This window comes from Nomascus leucogenys, chromosome 6 (assembly GCF_006542625.1).
Source record: "Nomascus leucogenys isolate Asia chromosome 6, Asia_NLE_v1, whole genome shotgun sequence".
NCBI lineage: Eukaryota > Metazoa > Chordata > Mammalia > Primates > Hylobatidae > Nomascus > Nomascus leucogenys.
In genome coordinates, this window is record NC_044386.1 from 12,757,242 (window position 1) to 12,775,163 (window position 17,922).

The 17,922-nt window shown below is 38.1% G+C and overlaps 1 protein-coding gene across 1 annotated transcript in view; it reads right to left on the reverse strand.

Moving 5' to 3' along the window:
- Positions 1-13,506: 13,506 nt before the first annotated feature.
- DNAH5 (dynein axonemal heavy chain 5) overlaps positions 13,507-17,922 on the reverse strand; it is a 234,597-nt gene continuing 230,181 nt past the window's right edge. The window contains exon 79 of the mRNA XM_030815104.1: positions 13,507-15,313. Within this exon, the coding sequence (XP_030670964.1) occupies positions 15,162-15,313 (152 nt within the window). The 3' untranslated portion in view covers positions 13,507-15,161. The remainder of the gene's footprint in view (positions 15,314-17,922) is intronic.

Genomic DNA, 17,922 nt, shown 5'->3' on the forward strand with positions numbered 1-17,922 from the left:
ATGATGGATTGCTTAAATGCCTAGAACTCTGCAAGTCAACCTTCCCTTTAGCTACAGAATGTCTCAGTAACTCTCTACCAACCCTCAAGACCAGTGTTTTTCAAGAGAAGTTTGCATACAGGAAAATTATGGTAACATTAATGCCATAGACTGAATAATGGCCACTCAAAAATATCATTTTCTAATCCCTGGAATCTGTAAATGTTACTTCACCAGGAAAAAGAATCTTTGCAGATATGTTCATGAAGTTTAGAATTTTGAGATAAGATCATCTTGTCTTATATCAGTGGGCCCTAAATGCCATCACAGGTGTCTTTATAAGAGAGAGAAGGAAATTAGACTCGTATATGGAAGATAAAGTGATGAGAAGAAAGAGGCAGAGAAGAGTTAGATTACAACAAGCCAAGGAATACAAGCAGCTTCCAGAAGCTGGAAAAGGTCAGAAAGGATCTTCCCCTAGAACTTCCAGAGGGAGGACAGCTCTGTTGACACCTTGATTTTGGACTTCTGGCCTCCAGAACTCTGAGAAAATATGTTTCTATCGTTCTAAGACACTAAGTTTGTGGAAATTTGTTACAGCACTTACAGGAAAGGAATATAATGGTTTAATTATTTAGTAAAACACTTATATGTATACAAGCTAAACTGCTAATATCTCAAAGTTGTGCACTTTACAGAGTAAATTATTTCTCTTTATTTAAATAAGGATTCTGACCTTCATGAAAAACATAAAGATACTAATGGTATATTAACAATGAGATTTTATTTTTAGGAAATTAGAAAAATCATATACAGTCGTCCCTTGGTATCCATGGAGGATTGGTTCTGGGACATCCTTCAAATACCAAAGTCTTGCAGATGCTCAAGTTTATTATATAAAATGGTGTAGTATTTGTATATAACCTATGCACATCCTCCTGTATGCATAATACTTGGCACACAGCAAAACTCAAGTTTTGCTTTATGAAACTTTGTGAAATTTTATTTTCTGGGTATTTCTGATTCATAGTTGGTTGAATCCGTGGATGTGGAACCCACCAATATGGAAGCCAATGGTACTATGTTTCTGTGTAAAATGTAGAAGGTATCAAAGGAAGTTATCCCCCTTCTAACAGGAGAAAAGGTCATATGAACTATGAATTATAACTTAGAGATCTGAAATTGAATGGAACTTTGTTTTCTATGCTTCACTGGCCTACATTGTTCTTTCACACTTCAAGAAACACCCTTGGAATTTTCAAACAAGCATCTTTGCAGTTGGAGTACTGGGGGAGTTTACCCAGAAAATGTCTAATGTCATCCTTGCCCTCGGGTGCTCAGGATTCACCTGTCTGCAAACCCTCACATCTGAGGGTACTTGGTTGCATCAGCAAGCATCCTACCTGCTGTTCCTGAAAAAAACTGGAAACAAAATGAGCACAGTTTGTCTTTTCAAATGTAACCACATGTTAAAAGGAATTTTAATGAGAAAAACTTATAACCCAGAATTCTATGCCCATCAATTATGTCTTGCAAAAATGAAGATATAATAAAGACTTTTCCAGACAACAAATGCTGAAAAATGCCAGCAGAAATGTTCTTTGAGAAATGTTCAAAGAAAGTCTTAAAGCAAAAGTCAGATGGTAGCAGATGCAAACTTGGATCTACACAAAGTAATGAAGAGTGAAGAAAATGAAAACAGTAAGATAAATATAAAAAACATTTCTCTTATTTTTAATCAGTCTAAAATGTAATTTACTATCACAAAAAAATAGTTTTACTGTATTATGGGGTTTACAATGCATGTAAGAGTGAAATGTACGACAAAAACAGCACAAAGGATGAGAGAGGGGAAATTGTAAGATTCTTATACATGAAGAGATACAATTTGAATGTAGACTGTGATAAGGAAAGATGTATATTATAAACCTTTATAAAGAAAAACTGCACTGGACACTTATTAAAAATGGTAAGGAAGACTTCATTCAAGACTACTGAAATAGCAGGGGAAAGACTGAACTTAACTCCAATGAAGGATTTTTAAATGCTGGTGTGAGTTAATGTCCTCTACTGGATGACAGTAGAAAAGAAGGTTAGTCAATGTGATTAGGGCACCTGTGTTTGCTAATTGTCACTTATCAAAGAGAGGCTCCCTACCCTCCCTTAGATACTGGGAGACAGAGGCTCTATCTATCTTTCTTGATTATATTTCAAAGGGATGGCTCCCAGATTCTTGAGAAAGATTTATATTTTAAAAGGGCAGAGAAAGAATCTACCATTGCAACTTTTCTAGAGTAAATGCCCTTAAGAAAAGAGAATCAAGGGTCTATGGTCAGAAAGAAGACTATCTAAAGTTCAGTCAATCTGAGGGGAACATTAGAGCTGTCTTGGTCACCTTAGGACATCCATCAAAAATAAGTAAAAACAAGTGAGCTGTAATTACTAGGTAAATATTGGAGATAAAATGGAATCATAAACAACATCCAATTCAAAAGCAGGCAGAATAAAACAGAGATGGGACAAATGGAAAACGACTAGTTAGACAGCATACTTAAATCAAACCTTATTTATAATTATATGAAATATAAATGGTCATTTAAAAAAACAGGTTTTCTGACTATATTATAAAGCAAGACCAAACTAATTAACTATATAAGAAACTCACTTTAAATATGAAGGCATAGGTAGTTTAAAAAGCTAGATATAACCAAATCTGTAGTGGCTATATTAATATCAAACCAAGAAACATCAGAAAAATGAATATTGCCAATGATAAAGAGAAATATTACATAATAACAAAGAGGTCAAGTCACCATGAAGATGTAATAATTCTTAATTTGTGAATTATCTGGCAGCAGAGCCTCAAAATCCATGAAGAAATATGCAGCATCTTCTCAACAGTATTTGTACCATCTGGGAGCTTGCTAGAGATGCAGAGTCTCAGGTCCTACCCCTGACCTTAAGGTTAAGGTCAGATGAATTAAGAATCTGCATTTATAACAAGATCCCCCACATAATTAAACTGCATCGGAAAATCTAAGAATACCGTTATACATTATGCCACATTTCTAATAAAGAACAAACACTCAGGTGGTATGTTTGCATAGCAGTTTAAGAGAATGTGGCAGTTTCATGGTTTCATAGAGTAACAGCATTCAGCATTCAGCAACAATCATATATAATAGAGATTTGAAAATTGAGGAATACTTAAAAGAGGCTTTATATGAGAAGCATTGCAGTATAACATTCTAAAAAGTAGTTTTCACCACCTCAGCTCTCTTTAGTTATAAAGTGCTTGAAGGATTTTTAACCACAAATGTGTGTTTTCCAGTTATTTTATTGGTGGGTGTTTTTAATGGTACCAACTAGTTCCAACATTATTCCTGCCTTATCCATGGGGGATACATTCTAAGACTCCCAGTGGATGCCCGAAACCATGGATAGTGGCAAACCCTATATATATACTCTGTTTTTTCCTATACACACACACCTGGGATAAAGTTTAGTTTATAAATTACATACAACTGTGATAAAGTTTAGTTTATAAATACACACACACCTGTGATAAAGTATAATTTATAAATTAGGCACAGTAAGACAGAATAAAACTAATAATAAGATGGAACAATTAAAAGTATATACTGTAATGAAAGTTATGTGAATGTGGTCTCTCACTCTCTGAAAATATTTTATTATACCGTACTCACCTATTTTTGGACCGTGGTTGACCACAAGTAATTGAAACTTTGGAAAGCAAAGCAGTGGATAAGAGAGGACTACTGTATTCAAAACACTGCTTCTCAACCGTGACCACTTTAACAGGATGCCCTGGCCCCTCCCCCTAGTTATTTTTATTTAGTTAGACTGGGCTACAGCCTTATTATAAACATTTAAAAAAATCTCTCCAAGTGATTCTCAAGTACAGCCAAGGTTAAATGCCCTTATTTTAATAAATGAAAGGTTTTTATAGTAAACAAAAGCAGTAACTTTGATTGTGACCCAATATCTGTTTATTTTACATCTCCCTTTTGTCATCTCACAGGGATGGTCACTAGTTAGTAAATGAAATACATGACAGGCTTTGTCAGTCTGAACAGGCACAAAGGAAAAAGCGGTATCATTTAATAACTTACGTTGTGAATATCAGCATCAGACATCAGCACTAAATGGCATATTATACAAACAGTATATTTATGCATATCATGCAGAGAGAAATTGGAGACGTTCTAGGGCTTTACTTTGGAATTGACTCACAAGCATGTTCCCATGAAAACAACAAAAACAAAAGAAACTCCAGGAAATCACTTTGCTTCTAAATTGAGAACAAGGAGAGAATGACATTGATGGAGATGAAGCTGGGCTTAATACCCTTATCAGGAGGAGTAAAAGGACTGTACCTACCTGTCATAGTCCGTTCAGGCTGCCATAGCAAAGTACCATACACTGGGTAGCTTAAGCAATATACATTGATTTCTCACAGCAGTTCTGGAGCGGGAAATCCAAGACCAAGGCACAGATGGATTCAGTGTCTGGTGAGGGTTCTTTTCCACTTCATGGATGGTGCCTTCTCTCTGTGTCCTCACGTGGCAGAAAAAGCAAAGGGTCTCTCTTGGGCCTCTATTATAAGCCCACTACTCCCATTTATGAGGACTCTGCCCATGACCTAACTATCTCCCAAAAGCCCCATCTCCAGCTACCATCACATTGGGAATTTCATCACATGAATTTTGGGTGGACCCACATATTCAGACCATAGCACCACTGGTCCTTAAGCGTTCCTCCTGAAAACGTGTTGTCACACCAGGTGGTGGCTTTTCACTCTCCTCTACACCTGAATTGACCTGTAACAGGAAGGCAGACAGAAACTCACCTTGGGTGAGCCCTCTTTTGTCCTGGGTACTTTCAACTTGTTTGTCTTTATTATTCATCCCAACAACCTCACAAGGAAGGTACCATATCGTGCGCCCATTTTGCAGCTAAGGAAACAATGCCTCAGAAATGCTACCAACTTTCCAAATAAACCCAGCTAGTAAACGGTGCATACAGGGTTTGAACCAGTATGCAAGTTACACATGCCCCTTTTTCCCTGTCACCCTGCCACTTCCTGGCATCACACTAATCAAGAAAGGATGTGACCAGGAAGCCAGTTGATGAGAAGTATCTCCGAGAGGAGGAAGTTTTCCAGGTGGGACACTCCAAAGCCTAGGGTTACTCACACTCCTATTCCCATGTGTTCCATATGATACAAGCCACCACAAGGTGATCTGAGCTAGGCAAGGAGTTGATAGGCATACTAGAACCCCTAATACAGCAAGGCAGGAGGTAGGGGCTTGAGATGACAGTGTGGATGGCGGGGGTTGCATATTAGCATCCGAATCTAGAACTCTGAATCACTTTTTGCCATGGACATTTAATTACAGGGTAGCCTGTGTACTTTTGATTAGTGGAATGATTATACATAAATGTTCTCATGGTTAACAGAGCCTTTAGTGACTTGGCTGGGGCCTAAATCATGCGACTAAATAGGGGTGACTGATTAGGCCAGGAGATTCCAGGTTTGGGGCATTCCTAAACTTTTTATTTGCAGCAAAATATTATTGAATATAGGTCTACTAGGTCAGGATTAATTTGAACCTGCAGCTTATGACATAGTCTCATGCATGAGATGCAGACCTTTTAACTTGTGGTTAAATTTGAAAGACAATCTGTGGTGTTCTCTAGGTCAACCACTGCCCCACATTGCAAAGATAAGCTTCAATGAAAATGCTGGCTGTGTTTCCTGAAGGGCAAAGGAAGAGTCTAGGCCAGCAAAGAATAGCAAGCAAAGATCTCTTTGAGTCCAACTCTCTATCTAAATGCAAGTAGTCCTCCAAGGGGCTCTCATCTTAAACAATTAGCAGTTTAATCTGGGGAGTGTCAAGATTATGGCTGAAGGTGGCAGCAAGGTAGAGGAAAGGGTCTTTTTACAAAGACACAATTTGAGGGTTTTACAACTAGGCAAAGGTCTGTTGCAGTCTGTATAAACTGAAAACCACCTTGGAATTTTTATGAGACACTGCAGATCTCATTCTGAAGCTCACCACTAGCAGGGACTGCCTGCCACGGACTCTATCCCAGTAGAACCATGAAGACATCATTGCAGCATGATACAGACATACATCACAGGCAACTGGATAAGGCTCTGGCGTAATATGTCTTCTATGAGATGTATTTACATCAATTGTGAAGAGGCTGCATGAAATTATATTGCTAAGGTCTATTTAATTTCCAGACAATGCTGCATTCTCTTTTATCATTCACCTAAAGACCCACTCATTTTATTAAAGAGATGTAAATTTTCCCAAAATAAGCTAGTTGATTTTGTTCATGCACAAGTCATTGATTTTAGAAGATATTTTCTATTAACAATAATATACTTACATCTAAATGCAAACAGGCTAGCATCAGAGAACAAAAAAATTAAATTTGCAAAAATTCTATACTTCTAACATTAACTTAGAAAGTTTCTGTCACTATTCCACACTCAGCTCTAATTTATCAGTGAATTTTTCATCCTTATAAGGTACCAATATGGGTCAAATAATGTGTTGTGCTCTTTTCTACTGAAGACTATCGATAGACTTTTAGCATGAGAAAAACAGATTAGGGAAACGAACAACAAGCAATACAAACCAAAATAAGCTAAAGCAAATATAGATATATTCATTCAATATAAGCCAAAATAAGCTAAAGCAAATATGGATATATTCTCCAGCCAATGCTCAATTTTCTGATTTCTAATACAACTAAAATATCTAGAAAAAAAATTTTTTTAGTAATATGATCCAACTTACAACAATCATCTTTTTAAAAGCCCCTCATTTATACCATTTATAAATCTTTGTTATCTCGGTTATCAGGTATCAGGGGATATCATATGTGAATTTCAATGTATTATGTTCCGGAACCACTAAAAACATTTTCACTATTGTTAGAATAGCAAAAAGTTTCATTTCTGCATGCAAATGACCACTTTTCAAATGATAAAACACTAAAATGTTTTATAAGCTCTTTTCCTAGAGGTCTCCTGGGATTTGCCTTAAGTATTTTCATAAATAAATTATAAATGGATCCATCACAGCTGACTGTATTGAGTGAGGTGAAACTCAAGAGTGAATTTTAAACTGTGCTCAGCAGTAAAGAGGAGTGTTCAATATCAGCTGCAGCACAGGTTTTGATTCATAATCCTTCACAGGTCTCTCCATTCGGTGACTTTCCAGGTAGTCTCTTCGGTGTCCTTCATCACATTTAATCTTTCTCTCTTCTCAACTACTCAGAATGAACACTCTATGTGGTCTTATTAAAATCGACTCCTGCACAAAGTATTGGGGAAAACCTAATTGGCCTTCCAGGCTAGCATGTTTGTGATTACGTTTGATATGAATTCTGTGCATATTAGCCTAAGTGAAGAAATAAATGAAGAAAGGTATTCCAGTGATCATAAAACATTACTAGAGCAGGGGCAAAACATCATGCTGCACAATGTGTCTTGGCTCTGCCCACAAGATGCACAGCAAGGAGCAATAATGTATTGCCCAATGAAAAATACCATTTGGTATGCAAATTAAAGAGAGGACAAAGCTTCCGATCTTGGCCCTGCATCCACCCAACATAAACTCAAACTTGGAAACAATTAAGTATGCCTATAAATCCAGAGCCTTGGAAAACTAAATGGAGTCCTAAATCACAGAAAGACACTAAGAAGGCAGAGAAAGAATACTCATTAGCCAGGTCCACACAGTGGTTTTATGGGTGTCCCTAGAGAAAAGAGCTGATAGGACTTTTATAAGACCTCAGATAAAATCCTTTAAGGCATTGACGTTATAATATTAGATCATAATACTGTTGGCACTTTGCGAGAAAATTCTGAAATCCGGGGGATGAAGAAGCCATTTTTAAAAAGCTCATTTGAGGAGTTTTGAGTATAATTCATTGTCTTGATCAAGCGTTATTGCTGATAAACAAATTCTAACAGTGTCTGAGGAAAAAAACGTGAGGCCATTTATCCGCCACTGCATCCCACTCTTGATATTAATTCTCCACTTCAAGTTCCTTCCCTCCCACCTGCTCTCTATATTTTCTTTTTTATGCAAATGAAAAGAGAGAGTAGAATTTGTCTATAAATTCTATTTACCTGGCTGCTTAGATTTATGGTTTTCCAGGCTGAAGACCAGAACCAGAAAAGCCCCTCAGGGTGCAGATCAGACAAGCAACACATTCTACTCTTGCATAGACAACATTAATTTTGTTTAAAGTGCAGCACAGAATAAGTCTCATCATTTAAGACAACTAAGAACATGTTTGTAAATTCACAGTTTCTTAGCCAAATCTCATATCTGATTCTAAAGCTGACCTTGAATCCTTCTTATCCTCCTTCACTGGGGATATTTACGGAAACTTGATATGCACATGTTGGACGTAGCAGAGGCCAGTCAATTGACCAGAGTACATAAACCTCAAGAATACTACTAGATTTCCTCCTCGTGTTTTCAAAACCGACTGATTGTTTATTGGTTTTCCAACGGATTCAGACTATGGAGAGCCATATTGTGAATATAAGTGTACCACTTGTTTATCCTTAAGAGGCATTATTTTGATGTGCTGACAGGGGCTACTAATCAACAGTGATCAGTTGCATAGTTTTTAAAAATCACTCCTAGTACTTGCAAGAGAAAATTATTTAAAATGTAAAAGCAATTATGCATGTCATCAGGGCCATTTTAGGAAAAAAATATGTGTACTGCAGATTTTGGGGAGAGGATTGTCATTAAGACAAAATTACTCATACATATGTGTTATTATTTATATCATTACTAGGCAACTTCATATTGAAAAAAATTCAGAAACTGCATTATCAGTATGCACTCACATACCTAGGTTTTTTATAAATTTTTTGTGGGTACATAGTAGGTGCATATGTACTTATGGAGTACACGAGATATTTTGATACATGCATACAAGGTGTAATAACTACATCAGGGTAAATGGGGTGTCCATCACCTCAAGCATTTATCCTTTGTGTTACAAACAATCCAATTATACTCTTCTAGTTATTTTAAATATGCAATTAAATTATTATTAACTATAGTCATCCTGCTTTGCCATCAAATACTAGATCTTATTAATTCTTTCTATTTTTTGTATTCACTAACCATCCCCACTTCCCCTAGTTTTATATAACCCTTCATCTTTAAACAAAAATTTATCACTAATAATGACATTGATGCTGTATATTTTGTCTAAACTATAGAATCCTACAAGCTACTTAAGTATAAAATTTGTGGCTGTCTCATCAGGTGTCTTAATACTGAATTCTTTATAATGAGACTTTTTCATTGCAAATGGCATTTAACAAAAAAGTACTCCTCATTCCAATGACTTAGAAACACATGATTTTCAACCACCACTACTCCGAACTGGCAGCCATCATAATAAGGTGTGAAATTTCATTTTAAAAGCAGCTCTCCACAGCCCTCCACTCCAAGTCAGGTTTTCCTGTCACCCATCCTGCAGATACTGTGCCCACTTTCTCCCTGTAGGGAGCAAGAAGACAGTCCCCAGTGCTTGGGGGTCTGAGATGATTTCCTTTACTCCTGTAAATCTAAATTTAGATGTCACCTTCTCAGAGCTGCTTTTCCTTACGGTCCAATCAAATTAGGTCTCTCCAGGCAAAGCGTATCCTTAGTAGAGAGGTTGTTCAAGGACACTGGACCCTGGCTAGGCTTTTTCCACTGATGGCAACATGGCCTCACTAATGCTGAGGTGGCTCAATGTTTGCCAACATTCCCTTAAAGATGCTCAGAGAAGCCAAGGTATGCTTCTACGGAATGGTGAAATAAGCCCCATATGAGACAAGACTTTCCTTTTAGACTCAATTCTGGAAGGACCTTACCTGCACAGAGAGGGTCACCCGAAGCTGTGAGTTGCACAAGGGAACAAGGGAACCAGAAAACCAGAGAAAAGCCAGGCAAGGATGTGCAGCAGCTACTGTGGCTCAGGGGAGCACCTCCCTGCTATTGCATGTATGTCCTCAATAAAAATAAATGTCATCTAGGAAGAAGGGAAGTCTTTGAATGTTCTCACCACAAAGAAATGATAAATGCATGAGATGCTGGATATACACATTACTCTAATTGGATCATTATACAACATAAATATGTATCAAAACATCAAATTGTACTCCATAAATATGTACAATTACAATGTGTCAATTAAAAACATCAATTTAAATTTAAAAAATAATAGATGTCAAGAGAGATTATGAATATGTAAATTAGCTTGGTCTAATCACACCACATTGTATACATATATCAAAACACCACATTTTACTCCATAAATGCAATATAATCAGTTAATTAAAAATATCAATAAAACAGTAAAAATAAATGGTGACATTTTAACATGGCTTCTGCCTGACAGCGGTGACACAACTGATATGCTGCAGTCTCCCCTGTTACTCTCATTCATGAAATCCAGTATTTTCCTTCACAGCACTTAATGCACAATCTTTATATTATCTTCTAGACACCTAATGTACATCATGTTATACAATCATAAATTTAGATTATATATAACTACTGATATGGTTTGGGCTCTGTGTCCCCACCCAAATCTCATCTTGAATTGTGATCCCCACGTGTCAAGGGAGAGATCTGGGGGGAGGGATTGAATCTTGGAGACAGTTTCCCCCATGCTGTTCACATGATAGTGAGTTCTCATGAGATATGATGGTTTAAAAGTGACAGCCCCCACCCCTTCCACCATGTAAGACGTGCCTTGCTTCCCCTTGGCCTTCCACCAAGGAAGTAAGTTTCCTGGCCTCCTCAGCCTTGTGAAACTGTGAGTCAATTAAACCTCTTTCCTTTATCAATTACCCAGTCTCACGTAGTTCATTATACTGTATAAATGAACTAATAAAGAAAATTGGTACCAGGAGTTTCAGTCACTGCTATAAAGATACCTGAAAATGTGGAAGCAACTTTGAAACTGGGTAATGGGCAGAGTTTGGAAGAGTTTGGAGGGCTCAGAAGAAGACAGGAAGAGGTGGGAAACTTTGGAACTTCCTAGAAACGTGTTGAATAGTTTTGACCAAAATGCTGATAGTGATAGGGACAATGAAGTCCAGGTTGGGTTGCTCTCAGATGGAGATGAACTTATTGGGAACTGGAGCAAAGGTCACTCTTGCTATGCTTTAGCAAACAGACTAACAGCATTTTACCCCTTCCCTAGCGATCTGTGGAACTTTGAACTTGAAAGGGATGATTTAAAGTACCTGGCAGAAGAAATTTCTAAGCAGCAAAGCATTTAAGATGTGACTTGGGTGCTCTTAACAGCGTACGGCCATATGCATTCACAAAGAGATGGTTTGAAATTAAAACTTATGTTTAAAGAGGAAGCAGAGCATAAAAGTTTGAACAACTGCAGCCTGACGAAGTGATAGAAGAAAAAAAAAATCTGTTTTCTGGGAAGAAATTCAAGCTGCTTGCAGAAACTTGCATAAGTAAAGAGATGCTGAATATTAACAGCCAAGACAACGGGGAAAATATCTCCAGGGATTTCATAGATCTTCATGGCAGCCCCTCCCATCACAGGTCCAGAGGCCTAGGAGGGAAAAATTGTTTCATGGGCTGGGCCCAGGGCCCCACTGCTCTGTGCAGCCTTGGGACATGACACCCTGCAGCCCAGCTGCTCCAGCTCTAGCCATGGCTAAAAGGGGCCAAGGTACAGCTCAGGACACAGCTTCAGAGGGTACAAGCTCCAAGCCTTGGCAGGTTTCACATGGTGTTGGGCCTATAGGTATGCAGAAAACAAGACTTGAGGTTTTGGAACCTCCACCTAGTTTCCAGAGGATGTATGGAAATACCTGGATGTCCAGGCAGAAGTCTGCTGCAGTAGCAGAGTCCTCATGGAGAACCTCTACTAAGGCAGTGCAGAGGTGAAATGTAGAGTTAGAGCCCCCACACAGCGTCCCCACTGGAGCACTGCCTAGTGGAGCCATGAGAAATGCGCCACCATCCTGTGGCCCCCAGAATGGTAGATCTGCTGACAGCTTGCACTGTGCACCTGGAAAAGCTGCAGGCAATCAATGCCAGCCCATGAAAGCAGCCACAAGGGCTGTACCCTATGGAGCTTCAGAGGTAGAGCTGCCCAAGAACTTGGGAGGCCACTTCTTGCATCAGTGTGCCCTGGATGTGAGACATGGAGTCAAAGGAGATTGTTTTGAAACGTTAAGGTTTAATGATTACCCTCTTGGGTTTTGGACTTGCATGGGGCCTGTAGCCCCTTTGTTTTGGCCAATTTTCCCATTTGGTGCTTTTGATTTTACAGGCTCATAGGTGGAAGGGACTTGTCTTGTCTCAGATGAGACTTTGGACTTGGACTTTTCGGTTAATGCTGGAATGAGTTAAGACTTTTGGGGACTGTCGGAAAGGCATGATTGTGCTTTAAAATGTAAGGACATGAGAGTTGGGAGGGGCTGGGGTGGCACAATATGGTTTGGCTCTGCGTCCCCACCCAAATCTCCTCTCGAATTGTAATCCCCACATGTCGAGGGAGGAACCTGGTGGGAGGTTATTGGATCATGGGGGCAGTTTCCCGTGTGGTTCTCATGATAGTGAGTGATTTCCCACAAGATCTGAAGGTTTAAAAGTGTGTGGCCATTCCCTTCATGTTCTCTCTCTCCTGCTCCACCATTGTGAAGATATGCACGACTCCTCTTCATCTTTCACCATGATTATAAGTTTCCTGAGGCCTCCCAAGCCATATGGAACTGTGAGTCAATTTTAAACCTCTTCTGTTTATAAATTAACCAGTCTCAGGTAGGTCTTTATAGCAGTGTGAAAACGGACTAATACAACTACATGTGTACCTGAATAATTGCTATATTCTGCATCTATTCCTCTCAGGTGAATTCTATGAGATTAGGCACTGTGACTGCTTTTTTTTTTTTTTCACCATTACATCACCAGTTCAGCAGAGAGTCTTCACAGGAGGTGCAAAATAAAGATTTTTTAGTAAATCAATATTGGGACAGTTGAAAAAGACTGCTATATGACTCTGCAATGGTACCAAGCCCCTGGCTGTTTTTTCTCCATGTCTGAGACCATCAGAAAGCCCCTCCAAAGCAGGAGAGGTTAATTCAATCAGTCCTCCCTTGCCTACCTGACTGTGGAATGCCCAGCACCTTTTGGTTGGAGGAGCCCGGGTAGGGGTGGGCGGCTATGCAGAAAGGGGCCTCATTGACTCATCACTGCTTCAGGGGCCAGCCATGTTGAATTAGTTCCTAAAAGTTCTTAGCTGTTTTCATGGTCTTTTTCTACCTTGGGTCTCCAAGACTCATGCATGCATACTAACAGATGTATATCACAAAATCATATGAATGACACATTTTCAAATTATTCGATTAAAAATCCAGTCTTGAAAGCTTATTTCTAGATACTTAGTGCCAATTACCCCCTTTCCTGATAAACAACAATTATGAATGAGGCATTTAGTAAAAACATTTTATTACTTCCCATAATGTCCACATTTTCATTACTTGCTTTTCAAAATGAAATGATTGTTTCACCACAATTCACACAAATCAACTGATATACTAATCCACACCAAAAGAAAGAACTCACAAGAAAACAGTATCATCTAAGATGGTGGGAGTCACAGGAGCCCCTCAGTCCTAACTCTCATCATCATGAGCATGAAAAAATGAGCCTGGTCCACAGAATGAAGCCCAGTGAGAGGGACCCACACTTGTCTCCCGGTATCCACCTACCAAAAACCGTTTATCCAAAAAAATGCAGTTATACAGATCCAGAGCTAACCAAAAGTTTGTAAACCACAATTCTAATTTAGTACTGACTACATTTTCTAGTCAATAAGGTTCGATGAAGAGTTATTAATAACATGTAACCAGAATTTAAAGAAAAATATGTGAAAACTTCCTTTGATAATGTTTCCTAATTAATAAAAGTCCATAGGAAATCCCTACACACCGTCTAATATTTCTACCCTTTCTTTATTTTTTCTCTTGATCATCACATTTTTTTCAAGCCAGCTATAATTCTTGCTATCACATCTGTTCTTATTTTTCTATCTTGCCATCTAATCTTTGTCCACATGCAAATATATTTTGCTGTTATAATCACAGTGTGCTCAATATTTTGTAAACTAATTCTTTCACTTAACAGTCTGGGTCTACCATTTTCATATTATGGAATCTTCAAAATTGTTTTTTATGGTTGCCTAATATCTCTTAATTTCCTTAAGCATAGTCTGACTATTGAATAGTTATGATTTTTCCATTTTTTTCTGTTATTAAATGCAATTTTATATAGACTGTTTTCAGTCTTTTAAATTGTTTCCTTGATATAGAGAAAATAAAGATCCAAGTGTGTGAATATTTTTATGGCTCTTTCTGTATTTAATCATTTTACCAAAAAGTTGGGTTGATTTACATTGCTCCAGCAATTTGTGAGTGGATCAGTTTTACTGAGAGCATGCTATAATTTACTTTTAGCTTTAATTTTTATTATAAGAGTTATCAATTAGTGTTTCGTTATTAATTATAAGTAGGCTTAAACATTGTTCTACATTTATTCTCTATGTTTACATAAATTTTCTATTTACATTCTTAACCCATTCTTCTATTTCCTTCTATTTTTTAAAAGGTATTTTTAATTGGCTGCTTGAAACCCTGAAAATAAGTCTCTTAACTTGACCTAAATACGAAAGGCAATAGAAGCAAAATCAGCACAAACTTGCCCTGTTACCTTCAAGAACTTGGCTGTCACCAGGCCACATTAACAGAAGAATAATTCCTTCCAGAGAAATAGTACTGCTTACCCTAGTCAGTCTTCAGAGCGAAGTAAGAAGAAAATGCACTACTGTGGATTTGAGGGCCACACTTCATTAGGATGCTGTAAATTTACTTTTATATCACTAACATTTTCAACAAACTCAGACATTGGTCACTAATGATGAAACAGGTAAAATATAAGCATCCAATTAAGGAGTGGGGAAAACCTGTGCAGCTCATTAACTGCATAAGCAACCTGACATACACTGTCCAGCAGTCACACAGAAATAAAGGTTACAACAATTTAGATCTTGCATTTTCGGAAGCACTGGGTGGGGACACTCCCCACATGTTACTTGACATCACAGAGAAGGGCAACCCCACGGAGCACCCAGTGTTCAGGGGTCTGGGCCGTCCTGAGGTCCACAGCGGCAATGTAGTTCAAGTCCGTTCGAACTGGCTTCTTATAGATGGGACAGGAGTAAAACCGAGGATCTCGTAAAGCTACAAAAAAAAAAAAAAAATCATGAAAGCAAAGAACTTGGTGAATTTTCCACTTAAGAGCCCAAGGAGAGTGCACAGCCATGCTTCTGCATTCTGTAGGTCACTTCAAAGACAGATGGGTTTGGCAGAATGAGGGACATTCTTTCTGAGGTCAGGCAATCCCTAGATGTGAGGCAGATGCTCCCACAGGGTGCCAGCAGCTGTGGCAAGACACCCAGACAGCCTCTGGTGGCCTCTCCTGGCCCCTTGCCCTGAACCATGGACAGTAACTCATGCCCACATGCTTCCTCTCTCTCCTTTGCACCTGTCCACTCAACATCCCCTCCACCTGTTCTCCTTCACCTCCTCACCAAACCTTGAGCACACACGCATATCACTTTTAATCAGGCATCCAGCACCAGTGGGCATTACTTTATTATTTCAAAATCTTCAACCCTGCAGGCCATAGTCCACATCACATTTTAAATCCCAGGACAGAGGGTGCCTCCCCATCCCCCAGCTAAATCAGGCATTGTGAATTCTCCATATATGTAGAGAAATAAAATTGATGAGATGCAGAGAGTAATGGCCCAATTCACCTCCCTGAGACTCAATCTACCTTTCTGGAGTAGAAGAATAGATGCAGTTTCCAAAATGACACTGCAATGAAAGGCAATCTATGTATGTCCATCCTTCAGAGATCCTTTCTAACACATCCATCTCCACCCACATGCTCCCTTTCTCTCCAGCCTTGGAAACTCCATGTTCAGAGACAGGTCCAGGTCTGTGGGGACTTAAACTTTTACAATCCATGAGGGCCCTCTTTAAGAAAAGGAGAAAAATTTACAAATAAAAAAGTAGGCTCTGGAAGGATCCTCTGCCTGTGAGCAGCCTGGGAGTTTAAGCCTCAGTAGCTTCTTATGAAATCCACTCTGCCCACAGTAGTTTATCTGCACATCTCCTAACATGCATCTCAGGAAGTAGTATATTATTGAATATTCTCTTCCAGATTATACATTTTTCGAGGACAAGAGTGTGTCTACACCCACCCCTGTACTCTTTCGGAAAGTCAATATTATAAAAAAAAAAACAAACCCTCACTTAACTATTGAGGTGAAATCACATTTAACTAAGAGGATGCTCTGCTTTTGTGAATTAATGTTACAAACATGGGCACTGAAACACATCAGAGTTATTGAATCTATTTCTCAAAACTGACATGCTCAAAAATTTACCTTTTCCAGAAAATTACAAAAGCAAGGCACTATCAGAAGCTAAAGTCTCATTATTTGATCCAATAGAACTTTTAACCTGCTGTGCCCTGTGTTTTCACATATCCACTATAAATTAATTGTATTAAAAGAAGTGAAACATTTTAATATAACAATATTATACATAAGTTTCAATATAAAGTAAATAATTCTAAAGCAGTGATTCTTAACCAGGGACGATTCTACCTACGGGGGACATTTGCCAATATGTGAAGACATTTTTGGTTAACACAACTGTGGGCTTGCGAACATCTTCGTGAATAGAGGTCAGGGATGCTGCTAACGTCCTATAATGCACAGGACAGCCCCTCCAAAACAAAGAGTTATCCAGACCAAATATGTCAATACTACTAAGAGGCTGAGAAACCTTCTTCTAAAACAACAAAGATATTTTACAGTATTTTAAAACTCTGTGTTTCCTTAATCTCATGAAATTAATCATTAGAAACAACCTAAAACAATGTGATACCTAATTTTTAAGTCTGAGTATAATTTTTCCAATTTCTATGCATATATCACTAGTAATAATAATTAGGCAAATATATATGAAAAATTCTGAACAAGTAAATGAATGACAATGAATCATGCAATACGGTTAACACTAACTATACTCACTGATATAGTTAAATCCTTTAATCCTAGGATCTTTAAGCACATAACACATATAAAAAAACTCATTCTTCTTGCTGAAGAATTGATTAACCATTTTATACACCTTGAAGTAAGCCTTTGGTGCCTTACATCTGAATCTCATGATAATTACAAGTACAACTTGAGAAGTATTTGACTACTTGGATTTTAATCCCAACAGAAAAATGGAGGGAAAATAGCATTCTCTTCAATAAGCAGGTAAAAATAATGTTCTGAAATATTTATCCAATTCTATGTATTTTTAATTGCTTCAGAGCTGAAGGTGCTCATGCCAAGTCACAGCGTGCAGCAAACTTCTGCAGCACGATTAGAAGCCACTGAAGACATAATTTCATAGTGAAAACGCTGACAGATGCTAAACAACTACATAAGCAGATGATTCGAAACCATCTCCCTGCTTAGACAAATAACTTTGAAGACAAAAATAAGCATGCTAGGTAGGTAGAATAAATCAACTAAGTATGTTTAAAGCCTCAGGGTTCCAGAAGGAGGAGGACAGAGAAGAGGTTGTGCAAACTGGCAAGCTATACCCTTTAGGATCTTAAAGGTTTTAATAAAACACCTTGAGGGAATTTCATTTTCTGACTATTTAACTTCCCTATCTATCTTGCATTTTTCATCTACATGTGAGTGTACATTCTATATATTCCTTCCAACATCCAAAATAAACGTTACATAGAGAGTCTCTATAGAATCATTAAGTCATTC